The sequence below is a fragment of the Typopeltis vanoorti genome, chromosome 14, assembly GCF_054136105.1.
Source record: "Typopeltis vanoorti isolate ZY-2024b chromosome 14, IOZ_Tvanoo_1.0, whole genome shotgun sequence".
NCBI lineage: Eukaryota > Metazoa > Arthropoda > Arachnida > Uropygi > Thelyphonidae > Typopeltis > Typopeltis vanoorti.
Genome location: NC_143562.1, coordinates 123265382 through 123283732, shown reverse-complemented (window position 1 = coordinate 123283732; position 18351 = coordinate 123265382). Strand labels below are relative to the sequence as shown.

General features: G+C 35.7%; 1 protein-coding gene across 6 annotated transcripts in view; it reads right to left on the bottom strand.

The window, feature by feature from the left end:
- Nucleotides 1-2499: 2499 nt before the first annotated feature.
- LOC150099877 (uncharacterized) overlaps nucleotides 2500-18351 on the bottom strand; it is a 121283-nt gene continuing 105431 nt past the window's right edge. For all 6 annotated transcript variants that reach the window (XM_090404011.1, XM_090404010.1, XM_090404008.1 and 3 more), the window contains 2 exons: nucleotides 10981-11121; nucleotides 2500-2918 (listed from right to left, as the gene is read on the bottom strand). In XM_090404011.1, coding sequence (XP_090260137.1) covers nucleotides 2582-2918; nucleotides 10981-11121 — 478 coding nt within the window. In that variant the 3' untranslated portion in view covers nucleotides 2500-2581. The remainder of the gene's footprint in view (nucleotides 2919-10980; nucleotides 11122-18351) is intronic.

The window sequence follows — 18351 nt, the reverse complement described above, 5'->3', positions numbered from 1 at the left end:
AGTACAGTGCCCTCACATTCTACTAGCATTGTGGAACTGAAGGTATAGGACATCTACATCAAAATTCAGATTAGCATGTGTGTGTGGGGGGTATAAAAGCATGGCTTGTTGCATTCACTTCCACAATGTATAATTATCACTTCAATTGTAAAGTTGTCATCTATTACCCATTATTTTGTTAAAATACAAAGCAACATGATATCCCGGAATTCATAGCTTGGAGAGCCATTGGTCGACTAGAAGTTCAACAAACACAGCAAGTTGTCGCTCAAGCATGTCGTGTATCTGAAAGCATAATTTCATGACTTTGGAATCAATTCTAGAGATGGGAAATGTTTGCCAAAGACAAGGTCAACCATCATCAACAACTCTAAGAGACAACCAGTATTTGTCATTACTTGCCAGAAGAACATGCCTGAGATGCTTTAGGTAGGCATGTTTCTGCTCGACTGGTGCCACCACGATCGCTTCAAGTGCTCGAAATTGCTCTCAAAGAAGAGTGGGGAAATATCCCACAAGAACTGTTTGATCATCTTATTCGGTCCATGCAATCAAGATGTACTGCTGTTTTAGCTATTAATGGAGATCATTAGCCCTATTAAAAAGTAATGAAAAATTTATAATTATAAGCGTTTTTGGCTATTATTAAAATTATTTCACGCTAAAGTGTATAATTTGTTAAATTTGTAATAAATATCGATTATTTAAACAAATCTCATCAATTACACCCTATTGATAAATAAAAAATATTTATTCATGTATAAAGTACCCAATATTTATAATTATTCAACAATTAAAACATCCCCTAATTTGTTTTGAGCAGTGTAAAATAACTTATTTAGACTAGACATAAGAACTAGAGACTAACTAATTTTGTACAGGCTGTTGGTATATAGATAAGCACTGTTTAAAAAATTTAGGTTTGACACTTAAGAGAAAAGTTAATTACCAGTGTAATTCACATTGCAGGAATAATTATGTGAACTTACCCTAATGTTATAATATTGTGAGATGAAGAATCTTATCAAATCTACTGCTTCTTTTTGAAATTATAACTCATGCCAGCCTGGTTGGCTGAATGGTTAGCGTATCCATTCTCCAGCCAAAAGGATGCAGGTTCGAATCCCACTGAGGGTATGAATGTTTGAGATAGTCTGAAAATACTAGTCACGGTGGTGTAGTTGGTGGAGACAGAGCTGAAGAGTAGGTGCCATCCCTTGATGAGTCTGGACTCTGTGGAGGTGTCACATAATAATAATAATTATGAAATGGAATTACTGATGTTCCAAACACAACAATGTAACCATAATAGCAGCACAAAGTGGTTGACTAAAGTGAAAATATATTAAGACTGAATGGAAATGACAAGAGAAGTTAACAATGGAAGATAGAAAGAAAAAATCCTTCACAGATCCTTTAGATGTGTGAAGTTTATTGTACTAATTAATCCATGTTTATTTTGTTAACACTGAAAGAGAAATGGACTCAGTAGTAAAGTTAATTAGGATTCTCAGTGCAAAAAGCAATTTGAAACTGCTAATAAGGTTTTAGTTTATCCAGTGGAGTCTTTGACTTCCATAGAGAAAGTGAATTAAATTACTGGAGTGTTTTGGAGAAATTTTTTTTTCCACGACTGACTTGAGTTACTGTTATACAGGAAGCATTTGTGTTATTCTCTATGATTCAAAGAGTTCTATGGGAAGCAAGAAACTGAAGTTCCAGAGGTTTTGTCCATAAAGGATAACTGTTAGCCTATATCACTGAAAGGAAGCCAAGCAGATGATCTTTTTTGTTGTGATCTGAACAATACATTTACTGACACTTGGATAATTGAGTCATACTGATTCTATGTTGTATATATTGTAAATTAAAGATTTTTAATTTGGTTATAAAGGAGTCTGCAGACTGTCTTAATAAGTAGAATGGTTGTTAAAGTTAAGAGGATAAGATGTATATGTGATATCCTGGGATACAAAGGATGTACGACTTTGATTTGTGGTTTAGTTTCAAGTGCTTTTTTTTTTTTGAAATTAAAACCACTCAGCATTGAGGAAATAATTTACCAATCATGCATGTGAGAGATTACATGCAGAAGAAAGAAAGAACAGAAAAAAAAATCCCCACAAACAGTATACTTCAGAGTAGGCAGGTATCAAATTACTTTAATAAATGTAGTTTGAGGCATCTGTAAACATGCATAGCTCACCCCACTGTAACTAGCTAAAGTACTTCACAGTGGAAGCTACCACCAAAAAAAAAATCTAGAATTTTTGAAGTACATGGAAACTAAGGGAATCAGCCTAACCATCCTGTCACTTTACTGGAGAAAATTACACCAATATAGTGGATATAAAATATTATTGTTATATGAGCATCTCTATGGAGTTGGAAGAATCAGGGTCAGCATTCAAGGAGAAGTACAATAATGTATGGATAGTGTGTGTGTCTCTCTCCTGTGATCAGCCTTGAGACTCCATGCAATAATAATAAACCAAGAAATGCAAGTGAAAATGAAAATTTATTATATCAACAAAATAAAGACCCATTAATTAAAAAAAAATTAAAAAAAAAAAGGATAATTTTATAACTGCAAAACTTTCTGTACATAAGAATTCATAAATTCAATCTCTTTTTCACTTTCTTCTGCTTCGCTTAGTGAATCGCCACTACGAGAGGTACACAGATCTAAATTTTCTTGGGCAATGCAATTTGATTTTAGCTGGCCTTTATGATTATCCTTTTTATGACACTTATCCTGATCGGTTTCTGCAATCAAGCTGCCTGACTCTACAGTTTCTGATGAACAGTCATCTGTGAAACTTATATTTTCACACTCATCTTCAGTATAAGATAAAGAACTTAATGTATCATCTTGGTTAATGGAGGTGTCTGGTGTGATACTGACATCCAATTCAAAGCTAAAATAAAAAACACGATTAGTTATAGTCTACTTTGCAATAATAAAAATTGGAAAACAAGAGGTTACATGAGATTTACCAACAAATACAGGATTTTCTAATTGACATGTAAAATGCAGAAATATTCTATATTTTCAATAAAAAAACACAGCCTTATAGAAATACCGAATTTGTTACAGATGTTTGCTTGGGTACAGTAATAATTACATGAAAGAAAATTTACTCCACCTGTCTCATTCGAGCATAAGCAATATAATTATAAAATTTAGGTTGTTCAGAAAATTATATTTATGACATTGACTTTCTATAGTAAAAGCAGACTTATAAGTTTTTATGAGTACTGCTATAGTTGAAATGCATACCCACATGCATTACATATATTCCCTCCCTCCACTGAAAGTATATACTGTCTCAGAGCTGGGCAGCAGAGAGTTATTTGGTATATATTATTTTTATAATAAAAGTATTTTGAGGCTTCAGTAAACACCTGTAGCACATTCCACTGTAACTACTGTAAAAGCTTAGTTAAATTTACAGTAATAACTATTACAAATATATATGAATATAATATTTAAAGTACATAAGAGAATCAGCCTAATGATTCTGTCATTTTTCCAGAGAGAATTACACCAACAGAGTGGACAAATTATCATTAGTATCATTATATGGCCAATCTCCATGGAGAGTTAAGATTCAGACAGGAAACCTACACTAATGATTATTCACACAATAACTATTATACCTCTCATTCACTGACAAATAACTCATGACCAGCTTTCAAATTCACCACTCTAAAAAACCTAGTTCTAACACCCTTGTTAACCACAACACTTATACAACTTCCAGGATTGACTCCTTGTTTTCTCTCCTTATGTATTAAAAAATTTCTTCAATATCATCAATTCTTCTCTTCCCCCACCTCTACATATACAATACTAAAGGAAGTTTATTATAAGTTTCTATCATGTATTCTCTTTTGACATATACACCAAAATTTGGTCTATAGGTTTAATGATCCCAAGAGGAGAGCATTCCACAGACATGACACTATCTTGGCCTCTTATCATAGTAAATAGTAATTTTTAAAAGAGTATTGAACAATTAGATTGATTCACAACTTGCAAATTGTTTCCTGAAAATTTTCGTTTTTTTGTGTTATGCCATTCTCCTCGCAAATGAGCAACATTTCCTCAACTGGAATAAAGATCTCATTCTTCTAGATCAGTGGTCTCCAAACTTTTTGCTGCAAGGGCCACATTGGGCCGTAATAAGTTCTATTGAAAGCAGATAAAAACTGATTGCAGAGTATGTGAGATTAAATTATCACATATTAATGATAACGAACACTATCAGCAAATTCTAACTTTTTATCACAAATTATAATAAAACCATTAATGCGAATGATGCAACTGTTTGTGTTTTTAAAATCTTATTAAACTCTGGTTCAAATTTTGAAGTGCTAATTACAAGTATCGATTTCAAATGTTCATCAGATAAATTTGCACTATATTTTGACTTGATATATTTCATTCGGGACAATTTCTACGAACGAAATGATACTTTTTTTTGTTTGAAATAGCCGAATTCATTTTTTTCCGTTCGGAAAACAATTTATTTAAATTTTTGCTGGTTGTTAGTTTTTCAACCGAATATACACTGACAATTTACATGTAACTTTTTTTTTTTTTAATTTCGCATAACTTTGAGTTTTTTGTCAATGAATACAGATCAGGATATTTTGTTTTTATTTTGTTTTTTGCTCGTTAGTAAAAACGGTTAAAATGAACTGACTTTTCGTGACAAAACTGACATTTTTTTTGTTGATAAAAAAGTTTATTCGGATGTAACTTTTTTTATTTCGTTTTGAATTCTTTTACATTTTTTTTTCTTCGTTAGTCCTTTTAACCGACCTTTTACAGTCAGAAAGACCGTAACTTGGATTACGGTTACTTTTTGCTATTCGGGAATATATTTTGAACACAATTTTAATTAATGCATTTGAAATCTATCAGCACCCCGTGTTTTTTTTTTTTGCGGATTCTTATTGAAAAATTAGTCCAATTTGTGGGCTGGATAAAATCATACTGCGGGCTGTAGTTTGGAGACCCCTCTTTTAGATTAGCAATTTATGAAGGTTATTGTAATTAGTTCTAACCATTGATTTTGCACCGAGTAATTTTCGATGTTGCTGACATGTTTCCACAAGGAAATCACTGGAGCGTAGTTTTTTTAAATAAAACTGTTATGGGCGATCCTGCTGCCCTAAACCCTTTAGAAGAAAGAAGAGTGATATTCTCACTATGGCTTTTCACCTGTTGCATGGATGATGAGAAAAACTGGTACATTTATACTGTTGGGTTTTACTTCTGTAATCAAGTGATGAATCTATGGTATCAATACTTAGTTGGGATCTTGTGAGGGCCACTGAAAAATCTGGAAATAAAAAAAATTCATGCTCAAATGATTTTTTTTTTTGTTTGGCAACAGAGCTACCCATCCACCAAAGAGCCACACATGGATGCCCACTCAGTGTCAAGCAATGACTGCACTCGGGAGTTGAATGCCAGGACTATCCCAGGCATTATACTGGCATGCAGCAAGCCATAGGCCTCAAACCTGGACCAACATGATGGGAGACTTATTGCAATATCAATGTTCATTGCAGGATCATCTTTCTTGCTGAAGCAGAGGCCAAAGAAGTGCAAGACTACTGGAATTCCCTTTCTGGATGTCCACAAGCTGAACTGCATGGCAGGATGATGGATCCCAGTTATAGTGGTCTGAAAAACAGGATAGCATAAAAGACTCAGGAGAAGTAGAGCAAAGAATATGGGATGAAAAGCAAAAATTAAAGAGGAGAAATGAAAAGAGCCAGTACCATCACTGGGAGGTTCCTTCCATGAACAGACGAGTCATGAGAAAGGGCCTGAATCGAAGACTTATAGAACAAGCAAAACATTTCAACTATTTAGCCACAATTTTTAGTGCAGATGGCAAATTATTATTATTACATGGCCAATTTCATGGAGTCTGATGACTCATCTCAGAAGGTCCAAACCATCTACACAATATCTGTCATACCTCTCCTTGAACTTTGTGATAGACAGGCACAAAATATACAAACCCCTGCTAAAACACATACTTACTCAGCTTCTAAGGATGACTACAAATACTTAATCCTCACTGGGAGCATTTCATAGACCATTCCTTATCTTGTATACCTGGATCCTCTCTACCAGTTCTTTTTACCCAAAAACCCAGGCAACCAGACATAAGCACAGTAATCTAGATATGGATATATCATGGCCTTGTGAAGAGGAATGAAAACTTCCTTATCACTTTTTAGTGCATTCTTCTATAAACCAAGTAATCTTATGCGCTACCTTGCACACGTTAACAATATGCCCTCTGAACTTCAACTTTATATATACCAAAAAAATCTGTAGCTTCATCAATTTCCTGGAGTACAGTTCCACCAATGTGGTACAAAGTTTGTAATCTTTTCATCCAAAAATGCATAACTTTAGAGTTTTCCACATTACACTGGCATCATTATCATTTTCCCATACTAGTAGCCTATTTAAATCATCCTGTAAGCTCTCTAGATCACCTTTTTATATTTATTATTAATTGTTACATGTGGTGATTTTTGATGATGAACATTACATTCTTTTTGGAAGTATTTAGTGATAATTAACTCATTCTTTTTGCATTATTTTATTTATGAGTGTTTCTTTGATTAGTTGTAAGAATGATGGACTTAATTTTTTTTAAGGTTTAATTTTTGTTTTATTGTATGCTGTATTGTGTTGATAAGCAAAACAATGGCCAAAGATTTTGACATGGATGACTTCGTGATTTGTGTTACAAATGAAGCAGTGGAAAATGGAGAGAATGATCAGATAGTAAGGGAAAATACAGCATGCTTGTGAAGTTCTTCAAAGAACAAAACGTGAGCGAGTGGTTTGAGAAACTCAGCGATGGTTATGACACAGAAGAGAATGAACAGTAAGATGAAAAGGGAGAGAAAGTATAGTATGAAAGAGCGAAGCATGAGAATAAGGACCAAATTTTGAACGGTGATTCATTGATAAAGAGAAGAATGTGGTGAAATCATGTTTTCCTGGTGCAAAGATTAAGGATGCATAGAGCGAAGGCGAAAGAGAATTTTAGCTGGTAACAATGATTTAGCAGGTCACAAGTGTGGTATATGAGAAAATATAAAAGATTTGCTAGTGCATGCAAAAAAAGAAGAGTGAGAAAGTAAAGTTGCGAGTCTGTTGCCATGGTATGATAGAGGTGAGCTGATATGGGGAACCTTGGTTGCAAATGAGTCAATGTGCAGATTGGAGGAGGAGAAAATAAACACAGGTGCAAACTAGTAATTTGCAAGCAGGAGAGTGACACATGATGCTAAATACAGCATCCCAGATTTCTAGTTTTAGTGGGCTAAGCAATACAAGGTGTAAGGGAGGTTCAAGGATAAAAGGAGTTGAAAGTTTATTTTTCACTTGGTTAGAGTATAATAAATTTAGTTTAATCCTTTATCCAAGTGTGAGCAAACAAAGTTTGCGCCTGAAAGTATCTTCAGGACTGAGGCAAGGTGGTAGAACACCAGGGCAACTCGTTGCAAAGGTGGAGCAAGCTACCAACACTCCTGTCTCAGTATCTCCTATAATGCAAAACACATCTCCTTGCAGATATGTCTAATGTTATGCATTAAGGGAAGGGCCACTACCCAGACTAGTTTCGACCTTTATTGAGATCTCTTCAGTGGGAGCCTGGCCCAAGCTGAGATACCAGGCAGAAGCATTCGCAGGTCATCTCTACCTATAGGAGTTGCCAAATGGTGTGCCACCCTTTTTTAATAAATTACTCTGGATTTAGAGAAAGATGTTGAAAGTTTATTTTTCACTTGGTTAGAGTATAATAAATTTAGTTTAATCCTTTATCCAAGTGTGAGCAAACAAAGTTTGCTCACACTTGGATAAAGGGTGAAAAAGGGTGAAACAAAGTTTAATAAATTTAGTTTAATCCTTTATCCAAGTGTGAGCAAACAAAGTTTGCTCACACTTGGATAAAGGGTGAAAAAGGGTGAAACAAAGTTTGCTCACACTTGGATAAAGGATTAAACTAAATTTATTATACTCTAACCAAGTGAAAAATAAACTTTCAACATCTTTCTCTAAATCCAGAGTAATTTATTAAAAAAGGGTGGCACACCATTTGGCAACTCCTATAGGTAGAGATGACCTGCAAATGCTTCTGCCTGGTATCTCAGCTTGGGCCTGGCTCCCACTGAAGAGACCTCAATAAAGGTCGAAACTAGTCTGGGTAGTGGCCCTTCCCTTAATGCAAAACATTAGACATATCCGCAAGGAGATGTGTTTTGCATTATGGGAGATACTGAGATAGGAGTGTTGGTAACTTGCTCCACCTTTGCAAGGAGTCGCCCTGGTGTTGTACCACCTTACCCCAGTCCTGAAGATACTTTCAGGTGCAAACTTTGTTTGCTCACACTTGGATAAAGGATTAAACTAAATTTATTATAGATAAAAGGAGTATTTGCAGTTTATGTATACTAATGACAGAAATATTCAAAATATGAGCAATGAATTTTTAGCATTAGTTATCTCAACTTTGCTAAAAGTTATAGGCATTAATGAAACATGGTTGAGAGAGGATTATATGGTCATATGGTGACCTGGGATGGCCCAATTTGTCAACAATTTGCTGAACAGACAGGTCTGCAACATGGAATCCTATCACAATGCCTCTTTCAAAATTTATCAGGCAAGTGATGAAATTTCACATGGACACAGTTGTACTGACTCAGGAGCATCATATTCTTGCAAATTATACTGACTACAAACACATGACTCATTAAATGGCACAATGCACCTTGCCAATAGGGATGGCTGTTGATTTCTTTCCATGCAGTATACTTCCAGTTCATCAATCTCTATTCTCAACATAATTTCTTGTTCCATCTGTGACAGCTATATGCTCAACCTGGATAATAGACCCTTGCAATGTGGCCATTCAGTAATTCCAAGTATTATGTCTGCCTCTGTCATCTTGCTACCATCGGTACTTTTAAAGTTATCCTTCCATGGTCATTCTTCCTTTTACTTGCCACATTGCAAGAGAACTAATTTCCTTTGGCCTGCTTAACTGATTTCTTCTCATTATCTGATTTTTGCCTTCTTTACTGTGCTGGTCGCTTCTTGCCTGACCTTGTACTTGCTCATGAGCTTGCTGATTATCTTTCTCCTTACATACCCTCCATAACATTTTCTTCTTTTGGAGCTTCCACTAAGTAATACTATTCATCCATCTAACTCTAACCCAATTTATCTTTGTGACCTTGGGTATACAGTCTGATCACGGCTTCCTTCAAATTCCCCTTGACTATCTCCAATGCATTGCTTCAAGCTGCATTCTAAGCTTGTCAAAATTGCATTGTCATTCTCACTAATCAGAAGTGATGTAACCACTTTGTTTATAGACAGATCTGATCCTGTGACCAGATCCCAACACTCTCATACTCCAAGTCCTCTCCATCACATGCTGCTTCAAGTAATTATCTCTCAGGTGTATAAATTCCATTTCATTCATGCCATGTGATCTTTTCTCCTTCCAATCTATGTCTTCAGAGCTGAAGTTCCTATAATAATTACTCAACTCCACTTATGCTAATTTGCTGATGCATGTCTTCCATATCATCCCTTGCATACAGCATCAACCAACTGTATATTTTGTCCTACTGGCTTCTATCTCACACCAGATTGTCTCAAATGAACTATCATCCATGCTCGTCTTTCTGATCTGTTTTTGGCTGCAGTTCATCTGATATAATCAGAGGTATCTCTTTCCCATACCCTTCCTAAAAATACTACACCCTCACATTCCATCCCTGTAACTACATCTGTTGTCAGCTGAGGTCACATTAATGCCTATAACTTTTGGCAAAGCTACACTAACCAATGCTAAAAACTGCTCTTACCACATTTTTTGGCCATCCTCAGGCTCACCTGCCTCATAATTGCTGGCATATACACACCCTCACTCACTTGCATCCATTCTAATAGCTTTAGTCTTCCCAAATTAGTGCTTACACACCACAGTGAACAAAGCTTCCTATAGAAATCAAACTCCAAATCTATTTGAATGCAGTCCATTAGCATTATATAAATCCTTCTATCCATCAAATTCAGTCCACAGGTCTTCAACTCCACACTTTTCCTTCTGCACAACTCGCACATTGATTCACCTCTGTCAGAGTGCAGTAGCAGACTTCACCCTGTCACTCCAACTCTTCCAACAACTATTTCATATCTCCTCTCATACAACACAATAACTGAAGGGTGTGCACTTCTGACTGCACAACCTGCAGTCAGAAGTGCTCTGGATGACAGACTAATATGGAGGGATATTGTTAACAGGAGGTCAGTGCAGTCCTGTACATCCCTTGATGGTACACATGAATCTGATGATTACTATTTATATAGAATACCTAACAACAATAGCAACATGATGAAAGTCCTAAATTAGATATTCATTATTCATCCATTTTCAATTTCAATTAACCTCCCTTAGAAAGCAATCAGATTCCTTCTGGAAATTATGTTTGCTGAATGCCATTGCACATGCTTTCGATCCTCATAACAAAAGAAGTTTGTATATATATTTTTTTATAGCTGTTATTATACCTCTTGCAGGTACTGGTTCAGTCAAGTGCAATGAAAGTTTGACAACTATCTTATTGATTAACCAACCAACTTGTAAACCTCCTTTCCATCTCCTGTTAGATAAAATCAACAAATCACATAACAATGTCAAGATAAATTTCCATGATTGTTCTTTATAACCTAATTATTTAATTTTAGGTGATGGTTAAGCAATGAAATAAAATTCTAAACACACAAACAATGTAACAGTGATTAAACTGACCACAAAAATTAGTGCAAGTTAGAGAAAAAAAAAGGTAATAAAATGTTTAATTGTGAAGGATAAGTAGCTATCCTTTGCTGACAAACAGAAAATAACAGCACAAACCTACCTTTCAGAGTTTTCCTTGGTTTCAGGCGGATCCCAGTTATGCAATTCTATACGCCAACGACGAATTAACGTGTCCCACGATCTTCTACTGTATTTAATATATTTATTTGGGGTGCTTGGATGCTTATCATCTCTATTTTTTCTACAGTACAAAATTCATAACAGCATAAGTATCAGTCAGTTAAACAAATTTTAACATGTAGTTCAGTTTAAAAAGTTATATTTTATATGCTGGCCTAGTTGGCCAAGTGGTTAGTGTATTCGCTCTCAGCCAAAAGATGTATGTTCGAATCCCGTCGTGGGCATGGATGTTTGTAATTGCCTGTAAAAATGGTGGGTAGTAGATGCTGTTGGTGTAGTTGCGGTTCATTGTAGTTCGTGGATTGAGTGAGTGGTGGCGACAGTTGTAGAGTAGATGCCCTCCCTTAATGAGTCTTTGGATTTCCTGGAGGTGTCATGTAGTAATAATAATAAAAATAATATATTCCAAAGGTTAAAAGGGTCAATAGAGCAGGTGTGAAATGGATGAATCAAGAGAGAGGGTATGCAATCTGGAAGAAGGAATTATGGAAGAAGCACAAGATCAGTTGCATGAGAAGTACAAAGAGAGGGTGAGGAAGATGACTCACTTGGTAAGGGTAGCAAAAGTGCAGTATGAGCAGTAGTTAGCTAATGCAGTAAAAACAAACAAACAAGGAATTTGATGTGGTCAGTAGAAGAAAGAATGATTATGGTAGGATGGGATTGAATGGTGAAAAACGGAGGAATGAAAATTCATTAATTCTTATGAATGTGACATCATGCAGAACTTGAAAGCAGTGGAAAAGGAACTGTTAGTAAGTGAACAGGAGGTATATGAGGAACTGAACAGTGTTGATGTAAATAAGGCTAACTCTATGTTATTTCACATGTTTTGAAAGTTCACACATCTGGTAATAATGATACTTTGGTTACTGCTAGTGTCTTTGAAAAGCCATGACATAAAAATATGGAGGGAAAAGATGTTAGCAGTGCATGGTAAATTGGACAAAATATTAGACCATGTCCATGATATACTAGGTATAAGTTAGATAGAAAAATAGCATCATTAAGCAGCAGTCAAAGAAGAAGAAAAGCTATGAAGGATGCATATAAAGAGAAAGGCAATAAGCAATATGAGGCATTGGAAGAAGGGTGACCAGTATGGCAAGAAAAGTCAAAGCAGACTAAGAAATGGCTAATGAATTTCATATTGAAAAGAATAACACGTAAGAAAGTTTTAAAGCGAATAAAAGTTGAGCAGCTCTCAGATGTGAACTGTAGACTAAAATACAGAAAGATTATTGAAGAAAAAATGAAAGAGTTTGAGAACAGGAATCAAACCTTGGAGATTCAGTGGCAGACACTGAAGAAAACATTGATTGATTCTGCCAGAGAGGCATGTGGTGAGGTTGTCTGCAAGGATAAAAAAATCAGAACTCCCTGGTGGACACAGGAAGTTAAAGAGGCAGTGAAGGAAAACAAGAAAGCACATCAAAAGTTCCTGGGAAATAAGTCAGCTTGTGCTCTTAGAGAATACAGAGACAAACGTAAGAAAGCTAAACCCTGTGTAAAACTAGCTAAACAAACGTCATGGGAGAACTTTGGCAAGAATATAGAAAATAAATATCAAGAAGGTTGGAAAACATTCTGGGGGTTGTTGAAGAAGTTTAGGAATGGAGGAAAGAGTGCTGTAAAAGGAGTTAGAGATGATAAAGGTGACATGAAAACAGGAGAAAAAGATATCCTTGAAGTATGGAGTAATTACTTTGAAAAACTGCTAAATGAAACAAGCAGTGATGACAGCACACTGTTAAAAAACACTGACCAGACATGCAGTCAGGAATACATATCCATACTTGAAGTAGAAAAAGCCATCAAAGGCTTGAAATGTGGAAAGGCAGCAGAAGCAGATGATATTCGACCAGAAATGCTGAAGTATGATGGTATACAAGTCTTACAGTGGCTGCACTGCATAGTTCAGAAAGCCTGGACAGAGGGACGAATTCCTGATGATTGGAGTAGAGCTCTCATAGTACCCATATATAAAAAGGGAAATAAAACTGAATGTGAGAATTACAGAGGTATTTCCCTACTGAGTGTTCCTGGCAAGATCTATGCAAGTATACTTGAGAAACGGTTGAGAAGAATTGTGGAAGAAAAGCTTGGTGAAGAACAAGCTGGATTCAGGCCAAATAAAAGCTGTCAGGAACAGATCTTCACTTTACGACAAATAGTCGAGAAAGCACGGGAATACAACAAAGATCTGTATTTAAGTTTTGTCGATCTGGAAAAGGCATATGACAAGATGCCAAGAGAGAAGCTATTCAATACGCTGAAGTTATATGGTGTCAATGGGGCATTATATCAAGCAATACTTAGTCTTTGAGTTGTAAGTCAGCAGTTAGAATTGAAGTACAGGAAGATGGTTTAATATTAAATCTGGTGTGAGACAAGGATGTACATTATCCCCTCTGTTATTCATTATCTATATGGATCACATTATGAAGGAATGTGGTATTAAACCTGATATCAAAATTGGAGATGTTAATGTCAGCTCTTTGCTTTATGCGGATGATGTTATACTTCTAAATAAATCCGCTACAAGTCTGCAAGATTCTTTGACTAAATTGAATAGCTGTTGTAACAGATATGGTATGAAGGTCAGCAAGTATGGAGGTATAAAAATCTTACAGCGGTTGCATAGTTCAAAAAGTATGAACAGAAGGACAAATTCCCGATGATTGGAGTAGAACTCAATAGTACCCATATATAAAAAGTGAAATAAATCTGAATGAGAGAATTACACAGGTATTTCCCTATTGAGTGTTTCTGGTAAAATTTATACAAGTATACTTTAGAAACGGTTGAGAAGAATTGTGGAAGAAAAAGCTGGTATCAGGCCAAATATAGGCTGCCAGGATCAGATCTTCACTTTACAAGAAATAGTTGAGAAATCATGGGAATATAACAAAGCTCTGCATTTAAGTTTTGAAGATCTGGAAATGGCATATGACAAGGTGCCAAGAGAGAATCTATTCAACACGATACAGTTATATGGTGTCAATGGGGCATTATATCCAGCAATAATTAGTCTATATTCGAGTTGTAAGTCAGTAGTTAGAATTGAAGTATAGGAAGATGGTTTAATGTTAAATCTATCCCCTCTGTTATTCATTATCTATATGGATCACACTATGAAGGAAAGTGATATTAAATCTGATATCAAAATTGGAGATGTTAATGTCAACTCTTTCTTTATGTGGACGATGTTATACTTCTAAAAAATCTGCAAGATTCCCTGACTAAATTGAATAACTGTTGTAATAGATATGATATGTAGGTCAGCAATAACAAGAGAAAGACAATGAAAATAGGCAGAAACATTGAAAATATCAACTGTATTGTGAATGGAGAACCTACAGAATAAGTAAAACATTTCAGGTACTTAGGCACGATTTTTACTGAAGATGCTAAATTAAATATGGAAGTAGACAACAGAATCAACAAAGCTGGTATGTTAGGAATTCAATTGAATAGATTTATATGGAATGAGAGAGAAATTAGTCTGAACACTAAATTAGCTGTATACAAGACAGTGTTCAAACCAATTTTAACTTATAGATACGAGAGCTAAATCAGAAGTAAAGACTAGACACTGCAGATATGAATCCTGAAAAAGATTAGGGGCACGAACAGATGGCAGCATGGTCACTTAAACAGAATAGGCGAGGAAAGATTAACAAAGCAAGTGTTCTCTTCCAGGTCGGGAGGTAAACGACCCAGAGGAAGACCAAGGTATAGGTGGATCGATGCATTATAAAGTGTCTTAGAAGACAGAAATATAAGACCTGATAATATTGGAATCTTGACAGGTAACAGACTGATTTGGAGAAAAAATTGTAGGAAGTTAGTAATGATGATCATGACATGACAGTCCATCGAAGATTGTAGGAAGCACAGAGGACTGCCCACAGACCAAAAAAATAAAACTTTTGATGAGAGCTATGCAGAAAGCGGCTCCATTGGGCAAAAGGGTACAAAGATTGGACTGTTGAGAAGTGGAAGAAAATTATATTCTCAGATGGGAGCCATTTCTTTGTCCAAGGAGAGGGAGTACCCTATGTTTACAAATCAGGGACTGAGAAAACTTCTCCTTCCCACCTTCAACAAGCTCCTAAACACCCAGATAAAAAGTTGTTCTGGGTTTTCTACACAGGATTACTTGTGCTTGTTAACGGTATGATGAAAATTGACCAATACATAAAATTTTGTGGCATGAACCGGCTCCATGCCACACCTCAAAAAAGTGAGAGTTCCCCCAAAATCACAACATCCAATTGCTTAAGTGACCAGGTAACTCTCCTGACATTAATCCAGTAGAAAATTTGTGGGCCATTATGAACAAGAGACTTGAAAAATTAAATTGTGATACGAAGGTAACTTATTACAATTTACTGTAAAAGTATGGTTTCGAGATGCAGAAATAAAAAAAATGTGTTTGACATTGGTCGAGTCTATGCTAAACGAATTAACGAACTTATTAGGAACAGAGGAGCACATAAATTATTAGCTGAAGATGGTTTAATTTTTGTACTCTTATTTTCTTGCGATATTCAAATTTTTCTTTAAAAAGTGAGTGTTCGATTATAGTCAGTTTTGCAGGCTGAACAAAAATCTGTAATTTATATGCATCAAAAATAGAGTATCTAGTTGGATGGATGGGGCTGTTTTTCAGGACATAGTACCACTGTGTAAATTGAAATCGCTCAAAGATTATTTTCTACCACTGTGACACAGAGGTGTTCTTTACCAAAGTATGATGTACTCGACAATTTCAGAACTCATTGCACTGGACGAACAGATTCCACGCGTTTTTTTTTTTGTAGGCCGATTTCTGATGTTGAACTTTAACACAGGTAAACAGGGTTCTTCCTTACAAAAAAAAAAAAAAAAAAAAAAAAAAAAAAAAAAAAAAAAAAAAAAAAAAACGGGTTTTCATAGTACAACTCTATACCAGGGGCGTATTCTTCATGCTTGCTATGCAAGCATTTATAAGAATTCCATTTAGGCTTTTATTTTTGTAGACAAAAGATGTCTTAAGCTTGCACAGCAATAATTGAGCTTTGCGTTATGTATCGAAGGCCAATGCTTGCTCAAAGCCACCTTGGCTTGCTCGGTTGTAGGAGCTTCCAGGTCCTCCCAGCAGCACTGCGATTTCATGTGCATGCATAGCCATTTCACGTCATCTCACTCTGTTTCTTAAACACAGGCCATACGCAGTCATCTTAATTCTAGCCAGTGAGCTTCAGCCAGCAGTTACAAGTGTGCATGTTGCTTGGGAAAATTAAGTTATAACCAACTTTTTATGACGATGTTATTGACCAGTTCATAAAGAAGAACCGTAGGGTAGAATTTGTATTCAAGTAGCTAAATTGAAAAAGATAGAATATCATTTATAAAATAAATCTTCAATCACACCTCTCACTCCCTGAATGACAACAATAGCAAGCGTAAATTTCAAGACCAGCATTCTCCCCTGCTCTATACTACAATCCTATTGACTTGTAAAAAGTTTAAAACTGTTTTCTGATTTGAGGAATGAAAACATTGAACATTTTATTTTGCAGATTGTGTTAAGCTGAAATCACCAGCTTGAGAATCTCTCATCTAGATGGCACTAAACTGACATAAAGAAGGAAACACAAAATAAGTGTAAATCAGAAGGAATGAGCATAATTTGGGAACTAATAGCAGAACATTTTCCTTTAAAAATGAGGATACTATGAAAGAACTTGACATTGTCAGCATCCAGGAATGCGTTAGCAGATCTAATCTCAGGTGGTATGGTCACTTAAACAGAATGGGCGAGGAAAGATTAGCAAAACAAGTGTTCTCTTCCAGGTTGTCAGGAAAACGACTCAGAGGAAGACCAAGATATAGGTGGATTGATACGGTACAAAGTGCCTTAGACGATAGAAATATAAGATCTGATAATGTTGGAGTCTTGACAAGTAACAGACTGATTTGGAGGAAAATTGTAGATAGGAAGTTAGTAATGATGTTATTTTTTTCATGTAGTACTATCACATCCTGTAACCCCCCCCCTTGAGGGTACATGGCAGGAATTTGATGATGAGTTTTATTACAGCAGAAGTGATGTCCTAATTTAACATGAGAGTTGTTATATTAGAGTTATGATCCTGGATTTACCTATAATCGTATTTATAATTGACTCTTAGAAGAAAGGTTATGCAGGTAGAATATGTGCCTTCCCATATTCTTGGAGAGTATTACATGTAGTAGGCTCTGGCTATTCTGCGTGGTAAAACAATTTCTACCTACAAAAAGAAGGTACAGCCATAAGGCTCATCATTATCACCCGCCCCCACCTCCAATTACTAACTTTTATATGGAAGTTTTTGAGTAATGGGCTCTAGATTCCTCTCCTTTAAAACCCTAAGTCTGGCTTAGATACATTGACGATGTTTTCGCTATCTGGTCACATTGCCACCAGACATTAGACACATTCCTCAGCCACCTAAACAAACAAACAACAAACGCATACAATTCACAATTGAGATCGAAAGGCAGAACACACTTCCTTTTCCAGATACACTTGTCACACGTCATCCTCCTGGCAATCTTTCTTCCGCTGTTTACTGGAAGCCTACACATAATGGCTAATATACACACAAACTACTACCACCACCCAACACAAAAACTAAGTGTCATAAATACACTAAAAAAAAACAGAGCTTTCAAGATTTACTTCAACGAACAAGCACTTAAAGACGAATTAAAAATTAGCAATACCTTTCTAAAAAATGGCTACCGCCAAAACGTTGTCAACAAAATTCTTCACAAGACCTCACCAAAACACAAAAATAAACTAGACTACAATAAACCTGTAACCATTCCATACATTAAAGGAATATCAGATAAAATAAACAATACTGCAGAAATACAACATTAAAGCCACCTTTAAACCTGCTGCAAAATTAAAGAACTTACTCAACTCATCCAAGGATCCACTTCCTCAGCTGGCCCACCCTGGAGTTTATTGTATTCATTGCACCTGAAATTTGCCCTATATAGGGGAAATTTGATGTAGTTATTTTATTTAATTTTTCTTCCACTAGAGGTCAGTCCAGTAGAATAACTGTTGATCAAATCATTGTCCCTTTGGCATACTGTGTGAAATGTAATATAGTCTGTCTCTCTCTCTCTCTCTGTATATGTGTGTGTACTCCAGATGATGACCTTCATATGAAGGTTGAAACATTGGGAAATTAAAATAATTATTTCTAACATGGTTGTAGTCTCCATAATTTGTCTGAAATAATAGCAGTAA